Source organism: Salarias fasciatus, chromosome 4 (genome assembly GCF_902148845.1).
Source record: "Salarias fasciatus chromosome 4, fSalaFa1.1, whole genome shotgun sequence".
In the NCBI taxonomy this organism is placed as follows: Eukaryota; Metazoa; Chordata; class Actinopteri; order Blenniiformes; family Blenniidae; genus Salarias; species Salarias fasciatus.
The window spans coordinates 19,643,609-19,667,763 of record NC_043748.1 but is presented as its reverse complement, the minus strand read 5'-3'; the positions used below and the strand labels follow the sequence as shown (position 1 = coordinate 19,667,763).

The 24,155-nt window shown below is 47.0% G+C and overlaps 1 protein-coding gene across 3 annotated transcripts; it reads left to right on the top strand.

The window, feature by feature from the left end:
- Positions 1-632: 632 nt before the first annotated feature.
- On the top strand, positions 633-23,661 carry LOC115386567 (zinc finger protein 646). Of its 3 annotated transcripts, none has more exons than XM_030088934.1 (5): positions 633-824; positions 6,120-8,881; positions 9,923-11,032; positions 12,090-12,952; positions 20,208-23,661. In XM_030088934.1, exons 2-5 carry the CDS (start codon positions 6,348-6,350, stop codon positions 20,624-20,626), a joined length of 4,926 nt encoding a protein of 1,641 aa, XP_029944794.1. In that variant the 5' UTR covers positions 633-824; positions 6,120-6,347; the 3' UTR covers positions 20,627-23,661. The 3 variants fall into 3 exon arrangements, with proteins under 3 accessions (XP_029944794.1, XP_029944796.1, XP_029944795.1); XM_030088936.1 differs by lacking the exon at positions 633-824 and having other exon boundaries at positions 6,405-6,545; positions 6,641-8,881; XM_030088935.1 differs by lacking the exon at positions 633-824 and having other exon boundaries at positions 6,407-6,545; positions 6,638-8,881.
- Positions 23,662-24,155: the final 494 nt, after the last annotated feature.

Sequence of the window (24,155 nt, the reverse complement as noted above, 5' to 3'; positions counted from 1 at the left end):
GAAATAAAGTAAATCAGTAAATAGTAATAACAGTCAAATGAATAGATTCTTTCTTTAAAAAAACGAGTGAATATGTTGTGTGTTCCTGTGTTTTATGATTTGTATTATAACTTAAGGTCGATATCACCGTTTTGTTGTGTTGTCTGGTGGTACACACTTGTTTTGTGGCCCTCTGTAATATTCAATTGCAGTTTTCTCATAATAAATTCTGTTTAATGGTGTTTTGCGGTGTGGTGGACTCGCTGCTCTTGTTCTGGATGAATTTTCAATGTGGTTTCAGTTTTCTGTGGTCATTTTATGAATGCATTCATCCCCAGGACGTTATTTGAGATTGATAATGTTTGATTTTGGAGATTTTCTTGTGGTTTCCAGCGTGTTTTGGGGTCATACATGCGGGGTTTCTCTTCGGCTGGCTGGCGCGGTGAGCTGATACAATGACCTCGGGTTGTCATTGGGTCTCGGCGCCGGTCCGGCCCGGTTCGGTTCGATTGGGCCCGGCTCGGTTCAGACCCGCGGACGGGCCGCATTTCGCTGTTCGAGGCGCTAAAAAAAATCCCATCTACATTTAATTCTGCGCATGATGACGCGTTGGCGTGACCGTGCCGCGCCGCGCCGCGTCGCACCGCGTCGCGCTCTGCTAGCAGCGGAGCGGCAGGAAGTATGCAGCTGAAGCGGCGGCGGCGGGGGGACGGAGCCAAGAAGCAAAAGTCGGTGTTTGAACCGGAGCGCCGAGCAAATAAGCATGAGTAATCCGTGAAAGTGGCGCATTCTGCACCTCCACGCAGTGCATCGGTCACCCGGCGGGCGCGGAGGCCGATCGAGGGGTGAGTGGGGCGCGCTGAGCGCCTGGAAAACGCGGTTTTCCGTGAAAGGGGGGCCGCGGTGTGTTTGTCGAGATCTTTGTGTAGCTCCGGGCTAGCCCGGGTTAGCTGCGATGCTAACCTCTGCGAGCTCCTGCAGCGGCGCCCACCTCCCCGGAGCGCAGCCTCCGCGGATGTGCCGCTGGAAAAGACGCCCGCTGGGTGTCGGGTGTGCGGGGATGTGCGTGAGCGCGGCTTGCGTGGTTTTTTCCAGTGTTTTTGTTGCTCTTAACTTCCATTTTGCTCTCGGTTTGTGTCATCGCGGGGGGTGCTAACGGACTAGCCTGATGCTAACGTTAGCGCTAGCTCGGCCGCCGATCTCCCGCGTCTCCCCGAAACGCTTCAAAATGCGGGGAAGATGACCCGGGTCCACCGCGGCCCGGTTCTGCGTCGTTCTGGTACCGCTGGGCTCGATTTTGGAGCTCGGCCGGAGCCCGTCCGAGGCCTGTTTTTATTTTCTTCTTTTTAATCGGGGCTCGGTGGAGGCTAAGCCCGTGTAGCGGGGGGAAAATGGCTCGCTGCTGCTGGAAAGCCATTTTCCCATGAAACGGGGTCTCAGCGGCTGATGGCTGAAGACCCGCTGATGGAGCATCATGTCCGCCTCACAGCGGCGCTCCAGCCGCGCCGCGCCGCACCGCGCAGCCCACGGCCCGGCTCACGCCCCCCCGCTTCCCGCCGCTCCTCTCCGCTCCGCGGCCGGTGCAGCGGGGCGTCGTTCCCCGGTGAAAGTGGGGGAGTCGGCCGACGGAAATGTCGGTCAGGCCGCCCCGCTTTGTCCCCTCCGAGGCTCGCGCCGAGCGGGAGGAGACTGCTGAAGGTCAGCGGACCGTTCGCCTCATCCGCGGAGAGGCTCCGGTGCGGATGAAGAGCCGCGCGGTTTGTTTACATGACCGAACTCCACGAGAGAAAGTGTCCCGAACACCGGGGCTCTGCGCGGCTTGCAGCGCTGCAGCCCAGCGGAGCAGCGGGATGGCAAAACAACACAACCACCCCTCAGCCCATGACAACCCATGTAAACAAACAGAAACGCCACTGCACATGTAAACAATCTGTAACACAACTACACATATAAACAAACAGAAACACAACAGCACATGTAAACAGTCAGAAACACATCTGCACATGTAAACAGTCAGAAACACAACTGCACATGTAAACAAACAAACACAACCATAGATGTAAACAGTTGGCAACACAACTGCAAATGTAAACAACACAAGGGCTGAAACCGATCTTTAAGTTTGCTTTTGCACAGTGTTTTTGGATGAAGGGACGATGAAGCTGTTTGATTTTCAAAACCCTGTTCTGGAGCCCCTGTCCAGCATATTTTAGTTCTGTCCCTGCTTCAACACACCTGCTTGCCTGGACAGAAACTCCATGGGACCCTGATTGGTGCTTGCTGAGGACAGTCAGAAGATTCAGGTGTGTTGAAGCAGGGGCAGAGCTAAAGCCTCCTGGGCTGTGGCTCTCCAGGAACAGAGCACCACTGGTTTAAAAATAATGTAAAAAATATTGGAACAGTTGCTGTAGCACAAAAACAATCACAAAAAATAGAACCTCCACGTTCTTTCATTTTACTTTCAGATTATGTCAAAACATCTGATTAACATCTCATTTCATTCAATACAAAATGTATTTCCCAAGGTGTTTTGTCTGGGTGAATGAACAGATACTTTAAGTTAGAATTTCTCTCAATATTTACTGAATAACATTCTCCCTTGGTATTTCAGAGCAATTGTATTAAGTCACTGCATTTGGGAAAAATGTTCTCCTGTAATCAATTGATCTAGAATATCTAGGGAGCAGCATAAAGTGATGAAGCCACTTCTATAATTACAGACATCTTCCAAGATCACTCGGTGGTCACCTGGACCACCAAGTCCAGGTGACCTGATTCTGCTGTTTAAAGATGCCTCTCCCAGACAAATAAGTTAACATTTACATTTACAGGTTAACATTAACATTTCTCTTAGTGTTAGATTTTTATTTTTTTTAATTATTTTTTTGGGTCCTATGTACTATGTCTTATGAATTACTAGGTATACAGATTCATAAATCAGGGTGTTTGAAGTCCCTTTAATTTGTCAAGTGGGATTCCACAGGGATCTCCTCTGGGACCCTCACAGTTCATATCAGTGACTTGCAATTTGGGGTTTTAAAGTTGTCATGTTTCTATATTTTCAGAATAAAATTATTTGATTTTTTTCGATGTAAATTTAAATAAATAGTTATTTGAAGTCTGTAAAGATAAAAAAAAAATGCCTCAAGTATCCACAAATCAGAATACCCCCAGCTTCTGATCACACAGTAGTGAAATATTCAGATTTGTGTTTTGGTATCTCTGGAATTTGCTTCTCTTCGAATAATTTCTCACTTTATCTGTCTGATTTATGTTAAAGATCAAATCGTTGGAGGAAATGTGATGGACAGCTTTACCACTGTGCCTATCCCCTCATTCACTCAGCAGCACGTTTTTAATGATTCAGTTCATTAGGTTGTTATAAGTCTACATAAATGACCTAAAGTCTCATTTGAACATCTGAGTTATTCAGTGATTTTTAAACTGAGTCACTAAAAACCTGAAATACCCCCCCAGTGAACCATTGCTAGGTCCGTCCTGTAATGTGAATTGGTACCTGCAGTTGCTCAACTGGCTCACCTAAAAGAAACCTAATAAAAAAAGTAGAACTTCAATTAGTGACTCTATTTTGCTGCCCAGTGTTCAGAGGTGGTATTACTTAAATTTGAAAGCACTGGCCATTAAAACAGTTTGCTTACAGACATCAAATATTCATATTTGTTCATCACTGAAATCACCTTTAGCATCAGTATTAGCATTAGCGTCAGGTATTGTAACAATGTTGTTATAATATCTTTATGAAGCAGCTATACCGGTATTATCGCAACTGTTAGCATTTGCAATAGCATCCATGCTTTAACTTCATGAGATGAATGTCTCTAAGTCTACCTGAGAGGACGTCGGCTCACTTGTAGTCAGAACCATGTGGAAACAACATTTAACTGGAAATTCTGAATTTTCTCCTAACAATATACAGTGGAAACAAACTGGCAACTTGATTCACAGGGTTTATAAAAGCCTGCAAACGTATATATGGAGCCCCCTGCTGGGCATCAGTGGTAATACATCGCCAAATTTAAAGGAGCAAATCAGAACCCCCTGCCACAGTCGGAACCAATCAGAACTCAGGAGGTTCCGATATAGACACACCAGGGCTGATGAGGAAACCCTCTCTCTGCGTTCTCTCTGCCTAAACTGTCTTCATCCTTGCTTTCCCGCTCGTCAGTCCCTCTCTCCTCTCTTCCACACTTTCACCCTCCATCTTTCCCTCTGCCCCTCTCTCCCCTAGCCAGTCATCCTCCCCTCCCCCACTCCTCCTGTTTCCTCTCCTTGTGTTTGAGGCCAGCCTCCGCTCCACAGTCGCTCCACCTCCTTGTCCTCTGCCCCTCCTCCTCCTCCTCCTCCTCCTCCTCCTCCTCCTCCTCCTCCTCCTCCTCCTCCTCCTCTTTCTCCTCTTGCTCCTGTTCTTCCTGCTCCTCCTGGTGTGTGTGCGCCGGTGAGGCTGCAGATGTGATCGCACAGGAACAGACCTCCGTCTGTAGCTGCAAACTCAGGACTCCTCGCTGAGGATCAACATTCGACAGCCGGGAGTAATCAGATTACTGGAATAGTCACATCTGATGTGGTCACTTCAGGAAAACTCTGGCTCACGTCACAGTTTATGATGGAATTTCGTTTCTTCAGAGTTTCTGCATACAAAAATGACGTCAGACTCAAACTTCCTTCTCTCTCATCTGGTTGGCTGTAGTTTAAAGTGCAGCATTTGCTTTGGTGTGAGCCTGTTCTCATGTAGGATCCAGAGCGATGTGTCGAGGGCTTTCATGTCACTCATGAAGTGGCTCTCAGTAAAGTTTTTGCTGCCATGTGTCATGTTTGTTGCGTTTTGTCTCAAGCTCATGATGTGAAGAGGTCACTTCAGTCCTGTGTGAGTTTTTTTTTTCTCGTACACACGTGTGCAGCTGTAAAAGTGCCTCTTGTAATGAGATGAGCGGTTGCCTGCTGTGTGCTGCAGATTACCGATGAGCCTGTTAAAACTGCCTCTGAGTGTGTTTAATCCCTGTATGGTGGTGGTGGTGGTGGTGGGGGGGGGGTTGTGTTGTGTGATGGAGGATTTTTCTTTACCCTGTCAACAAAGGTGTGTGATGTAGCTGCAGGTGTAAAGACAAACTAAAATATCAGTCAGAAATCAACTCTATATTTACATTACCCAGTCATGTTGAATTTAACAAAACTCACAATCAATGACATGTCATCCTTCTTGTTTAAAGTGATGGATATTAGAATGTTTAGTTTTGTTTTTTTAAAGATGTTTGATCGACATATCCTCTGATTCAGGTGTTCTGGTGTTTTTTTTTTTTCTCCCTCTGATTCAGGGGGTTTTGGTGTACTTTTCTGAGATTGATGACATGAAACTATAAAGACAGCAGCTTCTCAGTGTAGTCTGAGTTCAGGCTGGAAAACAGATTTTTTTTTTTTTTTTTTTTTTTTTTTTTTTTTTGGGTAAAGACAGCCCGTTACACTGAATCAATCAGTGCGGTTACATCGGTGTTTTCAATTCGGAATTGGTTTATTCCGAAGTAAGCAATTGAAGAATAACACTCATGAGCTTGATGTTTACATGGGAAAAACGGTGGATTAAATCCTCTTTAACGCTTGGGCCTGCGAAGCGTTCTAATTGGACAGGGGGCGACTGTGACGTACTGTCATCCCTTGGAAGTAAACGAAGCATTTTGGCGGCGATTTTTCTGTTCTTTCTGGATTGACTTTGATGCTCCAGCTTTGAAAATGTACGCATTGGGCCTGTCCATCTGCTCTTTCATTATATCAATTTCTCCTAAAGCTCCCGTTACGGATATAGTCTCCATATGAGGCAAACCGTACCATACGAGGCCGCCATCTTGGAATATTGTGTCATCGTGACAGACGAGCATGCGCAGAACGACTGGAAAACCGTCACAACTAATTTACATATAATTCCGCTCCTGAAGGAGAATGACTTGGTTTATCTGGAGGCTTTACAGAAACAGATTTGTCTAATTTAGAAACTACTTCAGAAATCTATTTCCTGAATGTGAGTTGCCATTGTTGACAAAGCAGATAGGACTGAAGTGTAAGGTGACACCGGTTGTTTCTTGCTCTTTCAGTAACCTCTGTCTGTTTTCTCCCTTTTCTCCCTGCAGTGACACCTCATTGGCCAGTGTGACCCCACCCCAGGCCCGCCACCTCTCAAGGTGGGCCCGGATAGACTGCACCAGCACCGATGGCTCTCGGGGGAAAATGGCCGCTGCCAACGCCCTCAGCTGACTAGCTAAGCGCCCCCACCATTTCCTCCCCTGTCCCCCTCACATCACAGTTCATTGCTTTGTTGTGAACTGTGATTTCCCTCCTTCAGTTTGCTGTAGAGTACTATGGCAATGCATGATATGAGTCGTGCCAAGGGTTTCCCCTGTAAAGAATGTGATATGGTTTGCCCGAGTACTCCAAGTCTATTAGAGCATATGAAAGCACATTATCAGCAAGAAGAAAGCGGACGTTTCGAGTGTGAACAGTGTGGCCGGATTTACAAGCACGCCGCTAGCCTAGCCAATCATAAAAAGTCTCACGAGGTGGGTTCATTTCAGTGTCCAGTTTGTACTCGTACGCTGCCTAATGCGGTAGCTTTAAAGAACCACCTCCGAATCCATACTTTGTCCCCCAGTAGTGCCCACGCAGAGGAGGAGAACGAGGAGGCGTCTGAAGAAGCAGGCCACGACGAGAGGGACTACGGCCTCGCCCAGGACCTCTCCGACGGGTTTGGACGCTCCCATTTGAATAACAGTGGTATGGGACATAGCGTTCTGCAAAGCCACGTGTCAGCCGACCACAGAAAGAAAGGCTCTCCTGAATCCGACGACGCTTGGGACAGACCCTTCAAGTGTGACCAGTGCGACAGGACCTACCGGCATCACGGTAGCTTGGTGAATCACAAAAAGTGTCACCAACAAGGAACTTTTAAGTGTACTGTGTGTTTTAAACAATTTAGCAACCTGGCTTCCTTAAACAGCCACGAGAGAACTCACTCGAAGTTCAAGACCCCCGGGGCCTCTATGGTGAGCAGCAGCAGTAGCAACACCGGCTCCCAGTCGTCTCAGAGCGACGACACCTCCTCCTGTTTTTGCCACCTGTGCCAGGTAGCTCTGCCTAACAAGGCTGACTTCCAGGAACACATCCTTCTTCACAACTCTTCCTCTCCTGCCCTCGGCCTGCCACGCAATTTCCCAGGCATCATGCCGCACAATCTGAGTGCAGTTCGATCCCCAGCGTACACCCCAGCCCTAGGAGACCCTCTGCCCTTACCACCCCTGCCCACTGACAAAAGAGGTCCCTATGACCCCATAATGGGCCCCCCAGTCAATAACCCCATTTATACATGTGCTTACTGTGGCACAGGGCACCCAGATCTGGAGACTCTGAAAGTCCACTATCTCACACATGACCCCCACCCCGCCTCCCATGGTCAAGACAACTCCATCCTCAACTCTAACAGTCTCAGTTCTGGATCACAGGGTTCCTCTGCTGGAGGTCGGGTGCCCCAGGCAAATTCTCCAGATGATGGAGAGCGCCGTTTTAAGTGTGGGGAGTGTGGCAAGAGTTACCGGCATGCAGGCAGCCTAGTCAACCACAAACGCTGCCATCAGACAGGCCACTACCAGTGTACTATTTGCTGCAAGCAGTACCCCCACCTGGCAGCGCTACACAGCCACTTGCGAAGCCACAAGGGGCGATCTTCTAACCAGTCCATCAACAACGACGGCAATGACTGGCTATCTCCTGAGCCCCTAACTCTGGATTCCCAGCAGAGCTATGTCCAGGAAGGCAGCGGAGCCACCACTCCCATCTCCCTGCCAGGAAACCTGGGCGATGGTACCCACTTCGTTCCTGATGGAGGCCACAGCAGTGGCTTGGACTCTCTAGAGTTTCATGATAGGTTTGATGGCAGTTCGCTCTCCCAGAGTAGCTCTGCTCATCGGCAGGCCGACAGACATGTGTGTGCCGACTGCGGTGAGATGTATGGCGATGTAGCAGGCATTAAGTCACACATGTGTCCCCGCCGTGGCCAGCAGCAGACGCAGCAGGGCACCATGTCCAATGGGTTCATGGGGAACATGAATTACCACAGCTCCGGTGGAACCTCTCTTCCCTCTGGGGGGTCCAACCTGAAACAAGGCAACAGCCAGCGACAGTACTCTCAAAGTGGAGGCAAGAGGATGGGGAGCAACGACAAAGACGATGACGACGATGGGGAAGTGTATCAGTGCTCCGTGTGTGGCAACCATTATGCCAGCCTCAGAGCCCTCAGAAGCCACTTGCGCAGCCATGCCAATAATCCAACAGGGCCAGGACCATCCAACCTAGGGCAAGAGTGGAGGATGATCTGCTCCACCTGTGGCCAGAGCTTCTCTAGGAAACAGGATCTTCTGAATCATCAGTTAGTTCATGGTCCTCAAAGGCCAGATGGCCAGCAACAGGGTATCGGAGGTGGTTCAGCCAATGGCAATGACAAAATGGACGGCCGCAATCACATTTGTGTTGACTGTGGTATGTTTTTTGCTGACCGCCACCACCTAATAACCCACCTGTGCCCTGGAAAAAATGGAGCCACTTCGCTTAGCAAGTCGGGCCTGAATGGAGCCAAAGGGATGTCTGGAGGAGATGGAGTTAGTGGCGGTGTTGCTGGAGGAAGCCGGGACGTTGGCGGTGATGGGCGTAGGCCAATGCTTGACCAAAGTGACAAACCTCACAAGTGCGACCAATGCGGACGAGGATACAGACACCCCTGCTCGCTCCTCAACCACAAGAAGTCCCATAAAACTGGAGTTTTCCGCTGCCTGGTGTGTCAGAAACGTTACTACAATCTGCTGGCTCTCAAGAATCACCAAAGGACACACTTCGACCTGAAGAGGTAGGTCCTGCCTTTGATGAACCCTTCATGAAACGATGGTACCAAAGGAAAGATGTTTCCTCTAAAATGTCCACCTTTGACATGACAGAGGAGCTTCTGTCTCACTGAGCTGCATTAAATCGTGAATGGAATTTCTGGAGGAGTTTCTGGAATATCTCAGAGTAGTGAAAGGAGTGTGTGAATGGTTTGCTTGATTTTTGAAGACGGCAGATCATTGCTGGATGGACAGAGTCTCATTTTCATGTCAACTATTGAGGCTTGTCAAACTCATAAGAAATGAATTTCACAGAAAACAGTCAAAATTCGTCACAATGTTGTTTTTTTTTACATAAACCAAACGTATTCCATGTATTTAGATCTGCCTGAAGTGTGTAATATCTACACCATGTGTTCAGACCCAACATCTTCCATCAACCACTTGAAGTGTTACATCCTGTAAGAAGTGAAGCGGAAGCAGATCTTGTTAACTCAGAGTGGTGATAAGTCATGCTATATTCCCATACCAGATCACAGAGTCTCTGGGTAAACGATGTCATGCTAGCCTGAGTGTACTATGTTAGGTTTTGCTGTGCTTGCTTTTAGTAGATTGATATGTCAGTTTTTTTTCCTGAAGGTCTAAAAAGATGCCTTGCATTAATTTTCTCAATGAACATTTTGACAAACTGCACTGTTTTCTGAAGACAGCATCTGTATGCTTCCCATCCCACCTGCTGTGGGGAAGAGAACTGCTGTCTGATGGCTCTGTAACGCCAACTACTGGTTGACTAGTGCTTGACAGTTATGCAACACCCTGAACATGAGTAACACACAATCGTTGAATGTTTTTGGTGATGGCAAGAAGGCAGATGTTCAACCAGTCTCATGTCTGTGAGATTTTGTTTTTTTTTTATTGTGTAGTTTTCCTTGTTGTCTTAATGTCACACATTGTGCTTCTGTTGCTTACTGCGAATGTTAAAGTGTTACAAATTTCCAGAATTGATTCTGAGGGAAAGAAAACCTCATGTTTTATGTTCTTCACCCTTCTTCTCGTTCCTGCTGCAGGCACAAGTGTGAAGAATGTGGCAAAGCCTTTAAGATCCAAAAGCAGTTGATCAACCACCTCCGCCTCCACGAGGAGCACCGGGCCAAAGGTTTGGTTCGAACTGGCCCAAACGGGTCCCGCTTCCAGCAGCCCGGTCCCTCTCAGATGCAGGCAATGAGGGGCGAGTCCTCAAAGAGCCACGTAATGGGGGTCAAATACAGTCACCCAGGGTACAAGAAGCCCTATTCCTCAGCCGGCACCTCCAGGCCCCAGAAGTTTGACCCTGCTGAGAGTGGACGCCGGCCCTTTGCTTGTGAAGAATGTGGAAAAACCTACCGTCATGCAGGGAGTCTGGCCAATCACAAGAACCTCCACAAGATTGGAGAGTACCACTGCAACGTTTGCAATTCCACGTATCCCAACAGACTGGCTATGAAAAACCACCTCCGTCTACACTTCGCCCAGAAGAAGCACAACTGTCAGGAGTGTGGCAAAGGTTTCCGCACTCAGAGGCAGCTCGCCACACACACTACAGCTGGACTGTGCAAAGGGCCTCAGGGCCCTGGAGCCCAGATGGATTTTGAGTGTGACGGGTGTTGCGAAGGCTTTGCCACTGCCGATGCGCTGGCAGCCCACGACTGTCCGGCCCAGCACCTGCCCTCGTCCTCCTCCACCAACAGTTCCACCAACATCAGCATGGAGAGGAGCTCGGTGGACTTGGATTCCGACGAGAGGCCCTACGCCTGCGACCTGTGCAGCTGCGCCTACAAACACGCCAGCTCCCTGCTCAACCACAAGCACACCCACAAGACGGGAAACTTCAGGTGCAACTTCTGCGACAAGCCCTACACCAACTACATGGCGCTGCGCAACCACATGCGCATCCACACGCAACGGAAAAAGCACATCTGCCACACGTGTGGAAAAGCTTTCCGGCTGGCCAGGTTCCTCCGCAACCATCAGAAGGTCCATGAGGAGGGGGCCACCCCATTCGGCTGCCCCAGCTGTGGCAAGAGTTTCCAGGGGAGGTCGGGCCTGGCCAGGCACCGCTGCGGGGACAACCAGGTAGGCATGGATGTCAGGAGGAAGGCCACTGCACCCACGGGAGAGGGCGAAGAGTGTCGGTACACGTGAGTTCTCGTCAGTTGTTTGTGATTCTTCGAAGTTGAAAAAACAACTAGTGAAGATAAATTTAGGTCTCTACATGTCTATTACAGGTATATGATCTCCAATCCGGCTTCCTTGGGACCATACGCGTGCCGGAATTCGGATTTTTCTGAAGTTTGGACAAATTGAATTAGTGGAGAGACCAGATAAGTCAACCCCGTTTGCTTTCAGTTAGCATATATCTCACACTGTGGTTTTTGTAGGCTACCTTCAGTCAAACATTTCATGTTCAGATGTACTGTTTTCATGCCTTGTTTTCTTAGACCTCTTCACCACAGACTGAAGTAGCATTTTGTGTGTCCTACATTAAATTGAAAGCACTGATGTTGTGTGTTCTGTTCTGCTTTTGACTGTAGTCCTTGTTTGTGTTTGTTTGAAGAGCGCCCAGTTATGAGACTAGAGTCTGCTCTTGTGGATGTTTGAGAGGGAGGGTTAGGGAGGATTTGGAGCTAGCTGCACTGCACATGTTCAGAGGTCGTCTTTGGCGAAAGGAGCTTTTACGTCACAGCTACAGACGACTTGGGCGAGGTTCTTGGGCTCGTTTGACTTCTTCATCATGACATCTGAACTTGAGTCACCACCTCAGAGGCAGAAGATCTTTCAATCAGTCCAGATGTGATTGACACTGCTTGATCTGTGCAGTGCAGGAAGCAACGGATACCTCCCACTTCCCTACATAAACCCCCCGCTGTTCCCCCCATGTCCCTACCTCCCTCACCCATTCAGAAGCCCTCTCCTGCTTGACATGTTTAGTAACCGTAACGCTAAATGGTACACCACTTTCTAGTCTTCTTTAGATGCTTTAAGCCGGATTTCAGATCATATACCTGTATGTGTAACATTTAGCTGATAGCTAGTTAACACATTGATCTGTAAAGAAAAAGTGGTAACCAATTACTGAAAATAATTTAATTATAATTGTTATATTAGATATCAGTCTTGCATATTAATCTCCCATTTTCTCCCCCTTCTCCTTCCCTCTTCCTCCCCCCTGGTACGGCTTTCTTCCTCTCTGCACAGATGTGATCAGTGCGGCCGGTCCTACCGCCATGCCAGCTCCCTCCTCAACCACAAGAACACCCACACCGTCGGTATTTATCACTGCGCCGTGTGCCTCAAGACCTACTCCAACCTGCTCGCCCTGAAGAACCACCGTCGCATCCACTCGGAGACACGGCGTCACCGCTGTCACGACTGCGGAAAGGCCTTCCGTGTTTCCTCTCAGTTGTACAACCACCGACGCGTCCACCAGAAGCAGCGGGAGCTGACCTGCCGGTCCTGCCAGCGCGCCTTCCCGACGCAGGCCAGTTTCAGACTCCACATGGAGATCACCCACGGTCAAACGCCACAGGCCCGCCAGCCCAGACCCCAGCAGCCCCGGCCAGGAGGCTCCCAGGAGCTGGGCTGGGGGTCCGGCCTGGACCTCACGCTGATGCAAGAGCAAGGACTCAACCCCGGCGGCATGGCTAAAGCGCGCAGCCGAGGGGGCACCAGCCAGGTCGTCAAGTCTCACGTCTGTGACCAGTGTGGGCGGGCTTACCGCCACGCCAGCTCCTTGCTCAACCACAAGAACAGTCACAAGACTGGCACCTACTTCTGCAACTCCTGTCAGAAGGAGTTCCCCAACCTAATGTCCCTGAAGAACCACCGCCGCATCCACACCGAGCCCAAACGCTACCAGTGCCCCGACTGTGGGAAGTCCTTCCGGGTTTCCACCCAGCTCATCTGCCACCGCCGCATCCACACCAAGGAGAAGCCCTTCACCTGCCAGCAGTGCGACAAGCGTTTCTCCTCCAAGTCCAACCTCAGGCACCACATGAAGGTGCACTGGAGCGGCTCCACGGCGCCCCCTTCCGTGGCTATGGGTGCGCCCAACTTCCTGGGTATGCCCGGCGGCCCCTTCATATGAGCTTCGGGTTGAGGGCGGGGGAGGTGGTGGGGAGCTGTGGGGAGGCGGGCAGTCACATGTCAAGGTTTCTGGATGTGCCAAAACGTAACGTATAGCCTTCATCCTGCTCGCCTTCCTCTGTCCCTTTGTCCGTGTGTGGCTGTGGTGTGTGTGTGTGTGAGAGAGACGGCAGAGTCGGACACACGGGAACTGCACAGACGTACACGTAACTGCAGGACTGAAAATAGAGAACATGCGCGCACACACACACACACACACATACTTCGTAGAGATGTCCCCACAAGAGACAGGGCTCTCCAGCGGAGCGCCAGCAGGGCAGGACACTCTTACGAGACCCTGTCAGGGTTGAGATGCACCTACAAGGCCCCGGAAGGGCGTGGAGCTTCTTTGAGGGCTCGGTTGGGCAGGACGTCTCATGAGGCCCAGGTAGGACACGGTGCTGACCCGGAGGCCCCTCTGGGGCCAGCCGGTCTCTGCAGGGCCTGGTAGGACAGAGCAGCCCCACATACTGACTGACAGGCACACTGGACTGTAAAGCTGATGTAGTTTGTGAGCTGCCCTGTCCTCCGACGCTGCATGTTGCCCTGTAACTCTCTGAAACGCCCCTCGCCACTGTGGACCCGGGCCCGAAGCGGGCCACAGGACCGAGCTGCGCCTGGACTGCCTCCTCGAGGCTCGTAGAGACTCGTTAGTCCTGTGGCGGTGTGGGAGGGAGGGAGGGAGGGAGGGGCTGTGACTGCGTCTGATTGGTTCGTTGGCACCGTGTTTCTGAGGCAGGTTGTGTGGATGCGAAGCCTTCGTCACCCTGTTTTCACCACGTTCACACATTTTGTACCGTTCATGTTTTGGAGGCAGCAGTGACTCATGGGAACTGAAGACGGACGCTATGATGGGCTGCTTCTGAAAGAGTGTTTGTGTGCGCGTGCGTGTGTGTATGTGTGCGCGTGTGCGGATCACACGTGGACTCAGCGGTTCCTCGTTCTCAGATCAAAGCAGGAAAAAATGTTAGCGTTTTCAGGTTCTCGTTTCCATTTTGAGTAAGGAGGCGGGTCTGACGTGGTTTCTGTGTCCTGAAGAAGACCTTAGATTCCTGTGGTTCAAGATGCCGCTTCAGCGCATCAGGTGGCAACAGTGAGTCAGGAAAGTCCCCGCTTCCTTTCTAAAGTACAAAATTACAAAGAGCTCAGATTTCTACAACCTGCAGCTGTACGAGAAACGCTAAAAAAGGACTGCTCAAAAGGCTCAATAACAAATCGCTAATACACTAAAACTAGTAAAAACGACTAAAACGGGAAGGGGAAAAAGCAACCGAATTGGTACGAGTAAAATTAGCTAATTCTTGCTAAAAAACAGAAAATCCTTTGACTGTAATGTGAAAATGAGATCGGGACTAGATGCTGGTTAGGATTATAACCTCAGACTTCATTGGAACACGTCCCGTATTAAGTTATCAGGTTATTTTCCCATGTTGAACCCAAACAAAAAATCGGACATTAAAAAAGGGATGGCGCTTATGTCCTATTCTTATGTCCTATTCTGAAGATGTCATACAAGCGACCCAAAACCTGAAGTCCTCGGATTTAATGTCAGTAAAATTTTCCCTTAGCTCAGAAATAATCTGAAGGCGTATCAGAGTTGATTAATCAGACGGCCAGTTAGTCACACTTGAGCCTTAATTCAGCAATACACTCTAAACGTTTTGTTTTTCGTGTGACATAAACCATTGCGCTGTCTTTTCAAGAACCGTTTCCTTTAAAATAAATCCAGGAATGCTTTCTGAGTAACTTTCTGAGTGACTTAAAGCTGCAGGACGTGTCAAAATAGAGGGAAAAACTAAAAGATTTGGTTTTTATTTCAAATGTCAGTAAAGTGAGATGATCCTTAGAGAACTGGTTTGTCACGTAACCATAAACAAACTGTTAATTTTTTTTTTTTTTTTTAATAAACAATCAAACCTCCCCAGAAGAGGAGTTAATGCTTTGCTAACTGTCCACAGATCTGTTTCTGAGCTTCAGTCTGAACCCACGTGAGTGATGTTGAGCTGAAGACCACAGCATGAGTCCAGATCCTGATCTGATCTCAGGTTCCAGTTTTGACCCAACGGTTGAGTCTTTGTTGTGACCCTGGAGGAGACGTGTGTGCGTGTGTGTGCGTGTGTGTGTGGATCTGATGTATTTATGCGATGACTCTTCTTATTAACACGTGTATTGGACCGCGTTAGTCTTTAGGATGTGTGACTTTAGAGCCGTGTCGATGTAACCGCCCCTCCTCCTCTTTGTGCTGTGGAGCCAATGGACTCTGACTCTACTGTGTTTCTACTGAGGAACTCAAGTCCTCACACCCCCCACCCCCACCTTTATTTTTTTTTTTTTAATGTCCCATGGTAAGCTCTTGTATTTATTGGTGTTTGTTTGGAGTTAACTTAAGGCCCCGGCCCGTGTGGGCGCGTCCAGGAGCGGCGGCGCTCGTTTAACCGTGAACGGCGTGCAGTGAGCGTGCTGTGCTGTAGGAGTCTGTGTGCTCTAGATCACACAAACTGTACCTGTACTCTCCGCCTTTCATTTCTCCTCTTCAGTTTTCTGTGTTTGGACACTTTCCCCGCCTGCATCTCACGTAGCTGTTAGACACCAAGAAGAAGAAGAAAAAACGGTTTGGAACGACTATAACCTCATTTTGTTTGAAGTTCTAACGTTTTGTTTCCATGCATATATATGTAATGCTTACTATACACTTTTATAAACTATGTTTTGATAATTCATTTCTTAACAGAAGAACTTGTCCATATACTATAACCCTTACTGCTGAGTACTGAGAATAAATAGCTGAAACTCATGGCTCTGTGCTGTCTCCTTCAGGCTGCCGCAGCACTCCAACCTTTAAACGTGTGACAGCAAGAGAAAATGTGAAGAAGCTGACGGCAGATCTGTTGTCTGAGAAGACAAAACCGCTTCGTCTGAATCACTGGTGTTCAACATGTGGGGGGTGGGGGGGGGGGGGGGGGGGGGGGGTTCTCAACATGCCGTTTCTCATTCTCAAGACTAAATTAGTTGTAGATGTGATTAAAAGGATTGATTAATGAAGCTCCACAGACCATAGTGAAGCTGACACCTCGAAGAAGTTTTAACATGTTATGTAAAACTTAATTGTGCTAAAGATGGGACTGACAACCATTTCTATTCACCAACTTTATGAACATTAAACTATCTGAACTAAAATTAGTTTGTAAAGATCCGAAAAGCCTCCAGAATTGTGAGTAGCGAACGTCCCCGCCCTACACTGAGTGGTGCTGTTGAGTCACTGGCAGGTCAGTCATCATCTGATTGGTCGATGGTCATAAAGAATCAAGTTAGCATCACCGAGCTATTGTTATCCATGCTGTTCAGCCTCCATTTGCCATTTTCTGGCACTAACTGATTTTGCGAGAGACTCATCCCAGGTCAGACATCAGGTTCAGTTCATTAAGATGATGAAAATACACCACCATGTCTGACCCCAACCAATCAGCCTTGAGTCTGGCTTGTGATCATATGTTTTATTGATAATTCCTCGTTTCCCGAGGTGATGAGCAGCTTGTTCTCTAATATTCCAGCTAATCGGAAGACTCCCCCTAAAGTTGAGCCACGCCATTACGGTGTCGTCTGCAGACTTGACCGCAGTCTTGGGTATAGAGTTGAGGGCGTACAGCAGTGGGCCCAGCACGCAGCCCTGTGGGATCCTGGTACTGCGGCTCAGGGTTGTGGATATACGATGGCCTGTTCTGACTCTAAATTAGTGGAGGTCGAATTTTTGAGGTGCGACTGATGTAATGTGACCCTGGACCAGTTCCTCCAAGCACTTCACCACCAGGATGAGTGTAACCATTCAGGAGTGATTGGGAATGAAATTTGAGGGTTATGATGGAGGCACTTCAGGACGGGTGGTGTTGGTCTGTTTAAAGCGATACTTCAAAATTTTGGCCAATTGGCCCATTTAGCTCAATTCCTTAGTCATTTCGAACAGCATACTTACTTTTTTTTTTTTGAGGGCGAGCTGTTGTTTATTCAGAGGTGAGTCGGGGAAGGTTTTCGGGACGGACACAATGGAGGTGGATGGTATTTTTGGTTCCCCCTCAAACTCATCAAATACACAATCCAACAACCCCAAAACACTCGGATGGACACGTTATAATCCGCACATTCACCACGCTGTGGAACACCAACAAATAATATTGTAGCGTTACGACACTGAAGCAAATACTGGGAACTACTTTTTCTTTTGAAATCACTACGCCCAGACACCATGTTTAATAAGTAGTTCCGTCTTAGCAATCTTCGCATAAACAACTCAATCTGGTACTTTTGCATTAATATTTCACAGTGTGGTGAATGTGCGGATTATAATGTGTCCACAAAGTGTTTTGGGGTTGTTGGATTTTGTATTTGATGAGTTTGACAAGGGGGAACAAAAATACCGTTCACCTCCATTGTGTCAGTCCCGAAAACCTTCCCCGACTCACCTCTGAATAAACAACAGCTCGCCCTCACAAAAAAAGTAAGTATGCTGTTCGAAATGACTAAGGAATTGCGCTAAATGGGCCAATTTGCCAAAATGTTGAAGTATCGCTTTAAGCACTGCTGGACCCGATTCCCTGATCTCTGCAGGTCCTGATAAAACAATACACACTCAGTATTCAGTCTTCTCTTCACGCTGTAAACAGACTTGCTTTAACGCGGCCGCTGCTTCATCTGCTTGACGCTGTCGTCATCGGCGCCGCCTGCCGCACCTGCTATCGCCTCTCAGAAACTAGTCTGCTGATTCAGTTGTGGGTTTGATTCCGCCAGACCTCTTCCTGTCAGAGTTTCCGTTTGAGTGTCTTTTGAAGGTGAAGGTACTCGCAGACGCCTTGGCTTTCTTTTAAGTCCTCCGTAGGAAAGACCACAGCGTGTTCCAGCTCTGCTTTCATGCAGGCGGAGGCGGTTTGTTCTGTAAGCAAACCAGATAAAAAACCAAACGTCTGTATCGAACAGCAGCGCCAACTGTCAAGGCTCAACCTCCACTGCTGCTGAACACCTTTTAGTTCTAAACCTATTTCTTGGTCCCTGAAACAAACCAAATATTGGAAGGTGCATTTTCAGTTTGAAATGACTCTTTTTAAGCTAATGAAATGACTTGATTTCCAAAAAAGTGTTTTTTTTGTTTGTTTGTTTTTTTTTTGCAGGATGTTTATCGATTTAATCATAGAGGACACTTAAAGTACACAACATACAACATCAAATAATTGATCTTATATTTGCAGGCAGAAGTATTTCAATCATCAATAGCAACATTATTTAATTAGCATCACTGTTTTTGGTCTTCAGTCAAATTTTCCTCTCAGTCGAAGCTGTTTTTCCTTCTCAAAGTGTTTCAGATAACCATTTCAAACCACAGCTCAAATGAAGCCCGGAGATCAGAAAATACAGGATTCATGTTTGAAAGACTGATGGGTCAAAACTTTTGTTGACAATGACCTGATTTCAGTGAGTGAACTATAAAATGTTGAAGAAAAAAAATGAACAACTTGTGAAATCGGTGCTCTTTTAAATTGATAAATAGTAGAAACTTTTAAAACCTGAAGCATAAAGTGAAATCGACTCTTGCCAAGACGAGTGGAGACCTGAAGACGAGCTGCAGCTGGACATCGGAAACCCACCGATCAGTGGTCACTTTTCTGGGAACACTTGCACACTTCCGCCTTTTGAAGATTCACCCTCAAAAAGGAACTATTTCCAGCGGTGGATGAATCCACACATGAAGCTCGTCTTCAACAGGCCTCTCTCAAGTTGTTCATCGCCAATGGAAAACTCCTGCAGACCAAACCAGTGCTCCAAGTTCAGGAGACGCCGGCGTTGCCATTCTGTCGGCATCACGGAGAATCCTCATTAGCTCCAGGGTCCTCATCGCCATGGTAACGATAAACCACCGATGTGACTGTGACATGTTTGGAAAAAAGAAACGTTTATTTGTGGGTATTGTAATGGTGTATTTGACACTGCTTTTTTTTTTAAAACTAATGTTTATAAGGACATAAATCTCATACATGTCTGGAGCTAATAACAGATGTGGTGGGGGTCCATGGTATATCTGTAGGGACTCAATAAGGCGGGTCCTGACGTTTATTGTGTTGTCTGTCTCTGCTTCTGTCCATTTTATTACTGTTCTTTCTGATATTTTTTGAGTATGTTCAATGAATAATTCAGAACATCGCCTCCTGGTGGCCCAATCACTAAGCTATCACTCAGATTTATCAGATGTGGAAATGTGTTGGTGGTGCTGTTTACACCACCAGAAGCACACTGCCTCTCTACATTACTGTTGTCATCATTGCTTCCTCCACTAGAGGGAGACACATATGAGCTTTTAGTTCCATCTTTAGACCCGAGGCACCAAAATTTGGGCAACTTTTCATTTTTTATCTGTAAAATTCACTGTATAATTTAAGCTCAAAGGAAAAGGAAAGTTTTCTGTTTGTCTGTAAGATGTGTTTGATTTCATTTATCTAGTTAGTCACCTGTGTTTCCTGTTGGGGTCATTCGGGAATCAAACAATGAACAATGAAAGTCCTGCTCTTAATCCCATGCCGCCCCGACACAAACTCCCTCTTCATATTTCATACCCTGCTGTTGTTACTCCCACCACCACTAGAGGGAGACACTTGCCTGAGCCTACACCTACAGCTTGTGCCTGAATATTCTAGGGCTGCTTTGGAAAGTAAAGCTACTATATGTAATTAAACTTATTTAAACTTATATTTAATCAACTTTAAAGGTTTACAGTCAAAATTCAAGTGGCTAAAGAGGTGAGGACCTCTTTGAACCAGCAGGGGGCAGCAGAGCTATGCTAGATTCTACTTTAATTTTAGTTTTTGGGGTCTTCATCATTATTTCTACCACCAGAGGGTGATACTACTCCTACCTTCAGGCTCCAGCAGGCGCAGGTGGACTCTCTTGACCCCACAGTTGGTGAAAACACACTGAGAGCCTTTGATTGGACTCACTACAGCAGAACCGCGAGGCTGGACTTATCGGTCCCCGCTTCAGAGGTTCAGTTAGGATCTTCTGACCGTGTGCTGAGTGGAGTTCAGTTTGGTTGGTCTGTCGGTGGATTGAAGGGCGGCCGGTAAACGGAGCGCTCCGTCGCGGCTGAATGATGTCTGACTCTGGTGGTCTGTCGTGAATCTGACCTGAAACTTGGTGTTTCTCTCCTCTCAGATCTGAGTGCGGCGGTTTCGGGCTCCAGGAACTTCGTGTGCGGTCAGTGTGGGCGCTCTTACCGCCACGCCAGCTCCCTGCTCAACCACAAGAACAGCCACAAGACCGGCACCTACTTCTGCATCACCTGTCAGAAGGAGTTCCCCAACCTGATGTCCCTGAAGAACCACCGCCGCATCCACACCGAGCCCAAACGCTACCGCTGCCATGAATGCGGGAAGTCCTTCCGGGTGTCCACGGCGCTCATCTGCCACCGCCGCATCCACACCAAGGAGAAGCCCTTCACCTGCCAGCACTGCAGCCGGCGCTTCTCCTCCAAGTCCAACCTCAGGCACCACATGAAGGTGCACTGGAGGAGCCCCAAGCGGCCCCGGGCGGCGCAGTCCGCCTTCCTCACCGTCACCACCAGACCGTTCTGAGCGCCCAATCGCCTGGCACCCTGTGCACTCCGACCTTTCCCCAGTCACCCGACGCCGCCCCAAAATGACCACAAACTGACTCCGGCTGCTGGACAGGAAGCGGCGGAAGTCTTGAACCTATAACCGACACATTTCAGTGCCGTCGGTCGCGTAAAGCCGGGCACCGCCCACTTGAACCCACTGGAGGCGAAGCCTCGGCCGTGTGTCGCCCTCTAGTGCTGGTTGGCGGCAGCAGGGAGGCAACAGGAAGTGTCTTTACACCACCACTGGAAGTTTCCATCAGGGGTCAGGGGGAACAGGGCGGGACTTTCATCAGAGGTAACCATGTTCGATTCCTGAGAAACACCAGTGCAAAGTGTCTCTTGAAGCCACGAAGTAAATAACAGGAAAATATGGAGCCGGTAAAAGTAACATTTTCAGATAATGGACCAAACAGCAGCTGTGTGTGTGTGTGTGTGTGTGTGTGTGTGTGTGTGTGTGTGTGTGTGTGTGTGTGTGTGTGTGTGTGTAATCTGGTCGTCATGGCAACATGGTAGTAATAATTTCCGCTGTGTCACGTCTTCCCGAAGCTAACCAAAGAGTCATTGACAGCGCGTTGGTCACCATGACGACAAAGGTCCAGCATGGCCTGTGACAGGTTTGAGGTGGTGGATCCTGGAGGCAGGACGGCGAGGCGCCCAAGTTTTTACCCAAACGCCGACTGTTAAACTAACTTTCCATACACTTCGGACTTTGGAAGGATTTCCCGTCGAAAACTTTTCAAAACCAGAATCGACTGAAAGATTCCGTTCAGATCTGTACAGCGTTGGTCTTTTGCCTCCTGAACGTATTTGTTTCTGTCCGTAGGAACTTTACCGGCGCCGTGACTGTGAGTTCGGTCCGCTTTTCATTGGACGCTGAAAGTTTGCGATGTGGCCTGTAACTCCTTCATAATAGGATGGGGTCTTCATGGGTGGTGGCAGGGGCATTCTGGGTATTTTTAAAACATGTTTTAGTGGAAACGCAGCAGATGTCTTGAGGTGTTTCGTTTGCTCACCTGCACTGACTCTGAAATCACTGCACAGCTCATTAGTTTCATCCAGCAGCTGGTTTTCATGTTCTAACTCCAACATACACAAGAAATCTGAAACTTTCTATTTATCCAGAACATTTCAGTTTGTAGTTATTTTGTTTGTTCGTTCGTTCATTTTAATAAATAGAAACACTTTATGTTTGTGGGGAAAATTATCGTCAAAGATGCTCCACATTTTATTTAATCTGTATATATTAGAGTCATAATGAAGCCACTAATCAAAATTGGTTTCCTGGTATTTCATATCATTATTTTTTGATCTTTTAACACAGACAAACATCTTTTGTCCTTTTTTGCTTTGATCTGTTTTATAGGGATCTGATTGGACATCATTGGACATCATTTTCTGAGTCTTGAAACAGGAAAAATTTCAAAAGAAATGTATAATTGGTGAGAAGTAATGGACGGGATCTGAACGCAAAGAGGGGAAAAAAATGATAAAGTCTGAGAAACAACAAAAATTATCAGCATGAGAACATGAAACTGAAGAAATTTCATCTTCTGTTATTTCAATCAGAAAAGCTGTGCCATGTTTTATTTTATCTTATTTTAGTTTCTGACATCAAATGTTATACTTCCCATGAAACATTTATTTAGTTTTCTCAAACTTATTTTCAACTGCGAGACGAAACGCAGCGTTGAGCTACGGTATGTGCGGAGTAATCGATTAATCGAAGAGCCTGAATCTGCATCATCAGCATGAGACACTTCACTCGGAGGACTCTTAAGAAACTGCAGTTGATTACGAGACTCATTATCTTCATGGAAATTAATCTCTGGACTCCAGGAGAGTTGGAGATCTGAGTTTCATACGACCAGAGACAGTGAACGCATCACTGAAATGACCTTCACACGGCTTTGTTTTTCTCCTGGTGGACCGAGGAGATCTCACGGTGGAAACTGTCCTTTTCTGTACATCTGGACTTCGTGCCTATTAGCCCACATTAGCATTAGCTCTAAATACTGATTCAGATGATGAAGACTTGAGCCTGACTGAACCACATGAACCATGTGAGGCCGTCGGAGAGTAACGATGAACTTGGCGAACTCGGTTGGCAGCTTTGAACTCAGGCAGCTGTTTAAAGTTTCCTTCAAACACAAAAATACTAAACTTTTCTCAAAACGTTTAATTTTTTTTTAATTAATAGGAACTTTGTGATGCCTACGAGAAAAATCCTCAAAACGAGACGATCATAGGAAAAAAAGTGTTTGTAGTTATTGAAAGAAATATATGAAAAGATTCATTTATTAGACCTTTGTTAGGTTTTGGTGAATATAGCGTTTTACCATGAGAAACTTCAACACAACTTATAATTTTCACTAGAATGCAAATTATTATCATCATATTATGAGATCCAATGTTTTTATTATTCTTACTTTTTTTATTATGTGGAAATTTCTCAAATCTAGCATTTTGTTTGTAAGTGCTGTTTCAAAACTCTTGATAAAAAAGAAAAAAAATCAGTGTTCTTGTTTATAGGATCAGAGAAAACTCAAAATTTCAACATTTAATCCAAAAGGAAAACAAAGTTTGCTGAAAATTATTTAAAAATGTGTCAGAAAACACATAAAAATTCTATTTTTATCTGTAAAGTGTAGATCGGAGGATTCTGTGGAGTCAAGTCATGAATTTGTAAAAGTGTCAAATTTTGAATAATTGAAATCCTAAAGGTGAGAAACTAGAAACCTGAAAAAATATATACATATATAACTTTTGTCAGGTTTTTTTTTTTAAATATAAATATATATAATTTTTGTCCAGATGGGAAAAAAGACGCTCAAAAATCTTAGTAAAATGTTTAGATCGTAAGAAAGTTGTTAAAAATGTGTTGAAGTTTGTTTCAAATCAGAAGTTTCTGAATGTTGATGAAATGTGTTGAGAAATATATACTCAAGTTACACCAGAATGTAATAAAATGTTTCATGTTTGTTTTCTGTTTTTTTAAATAAAGGATTCGATGTGACAATAGTAAATTAAGCACCAGTTTCATGACTTCAGATCTGAATTTAGCAATAATAATTTCCTGTCCTCTGAGTTACTTGATCCAGATCTTGTTATTTGTCCTTGAGCTGCTGTCAGATCAAACCAGCTGAACCCAGATCTGACAGAGACCAGCAGGGGGCGCCCTGATCAGCTGACGCTCCTCTCGAGTCTCTACTGATGGTTGAACTCCTCCTTCCTTCAAAACGAGTCAGGATCTGGAGATCTTCCTCATCCGGAGGCTCGTGGTGAATTTCACCGGCGGACCAGCGCAGTGGGGACGTCAGCTGACATGTCCAAGATCTCCTGAAAAGGATTTTCGAAAGTGTTTACAAACCATGACTTTCTGTTGCGTCCACAGGCGGTGGTTTTCAGGAATGTGCACTGATGGTGGTTTGCAGGAGTGCTGAGTGGAGTGCTCACAAATGTCCACAGACGACAGAGTTCCTGGAGTGTCCGTAGGCGGTGGTTCTCAC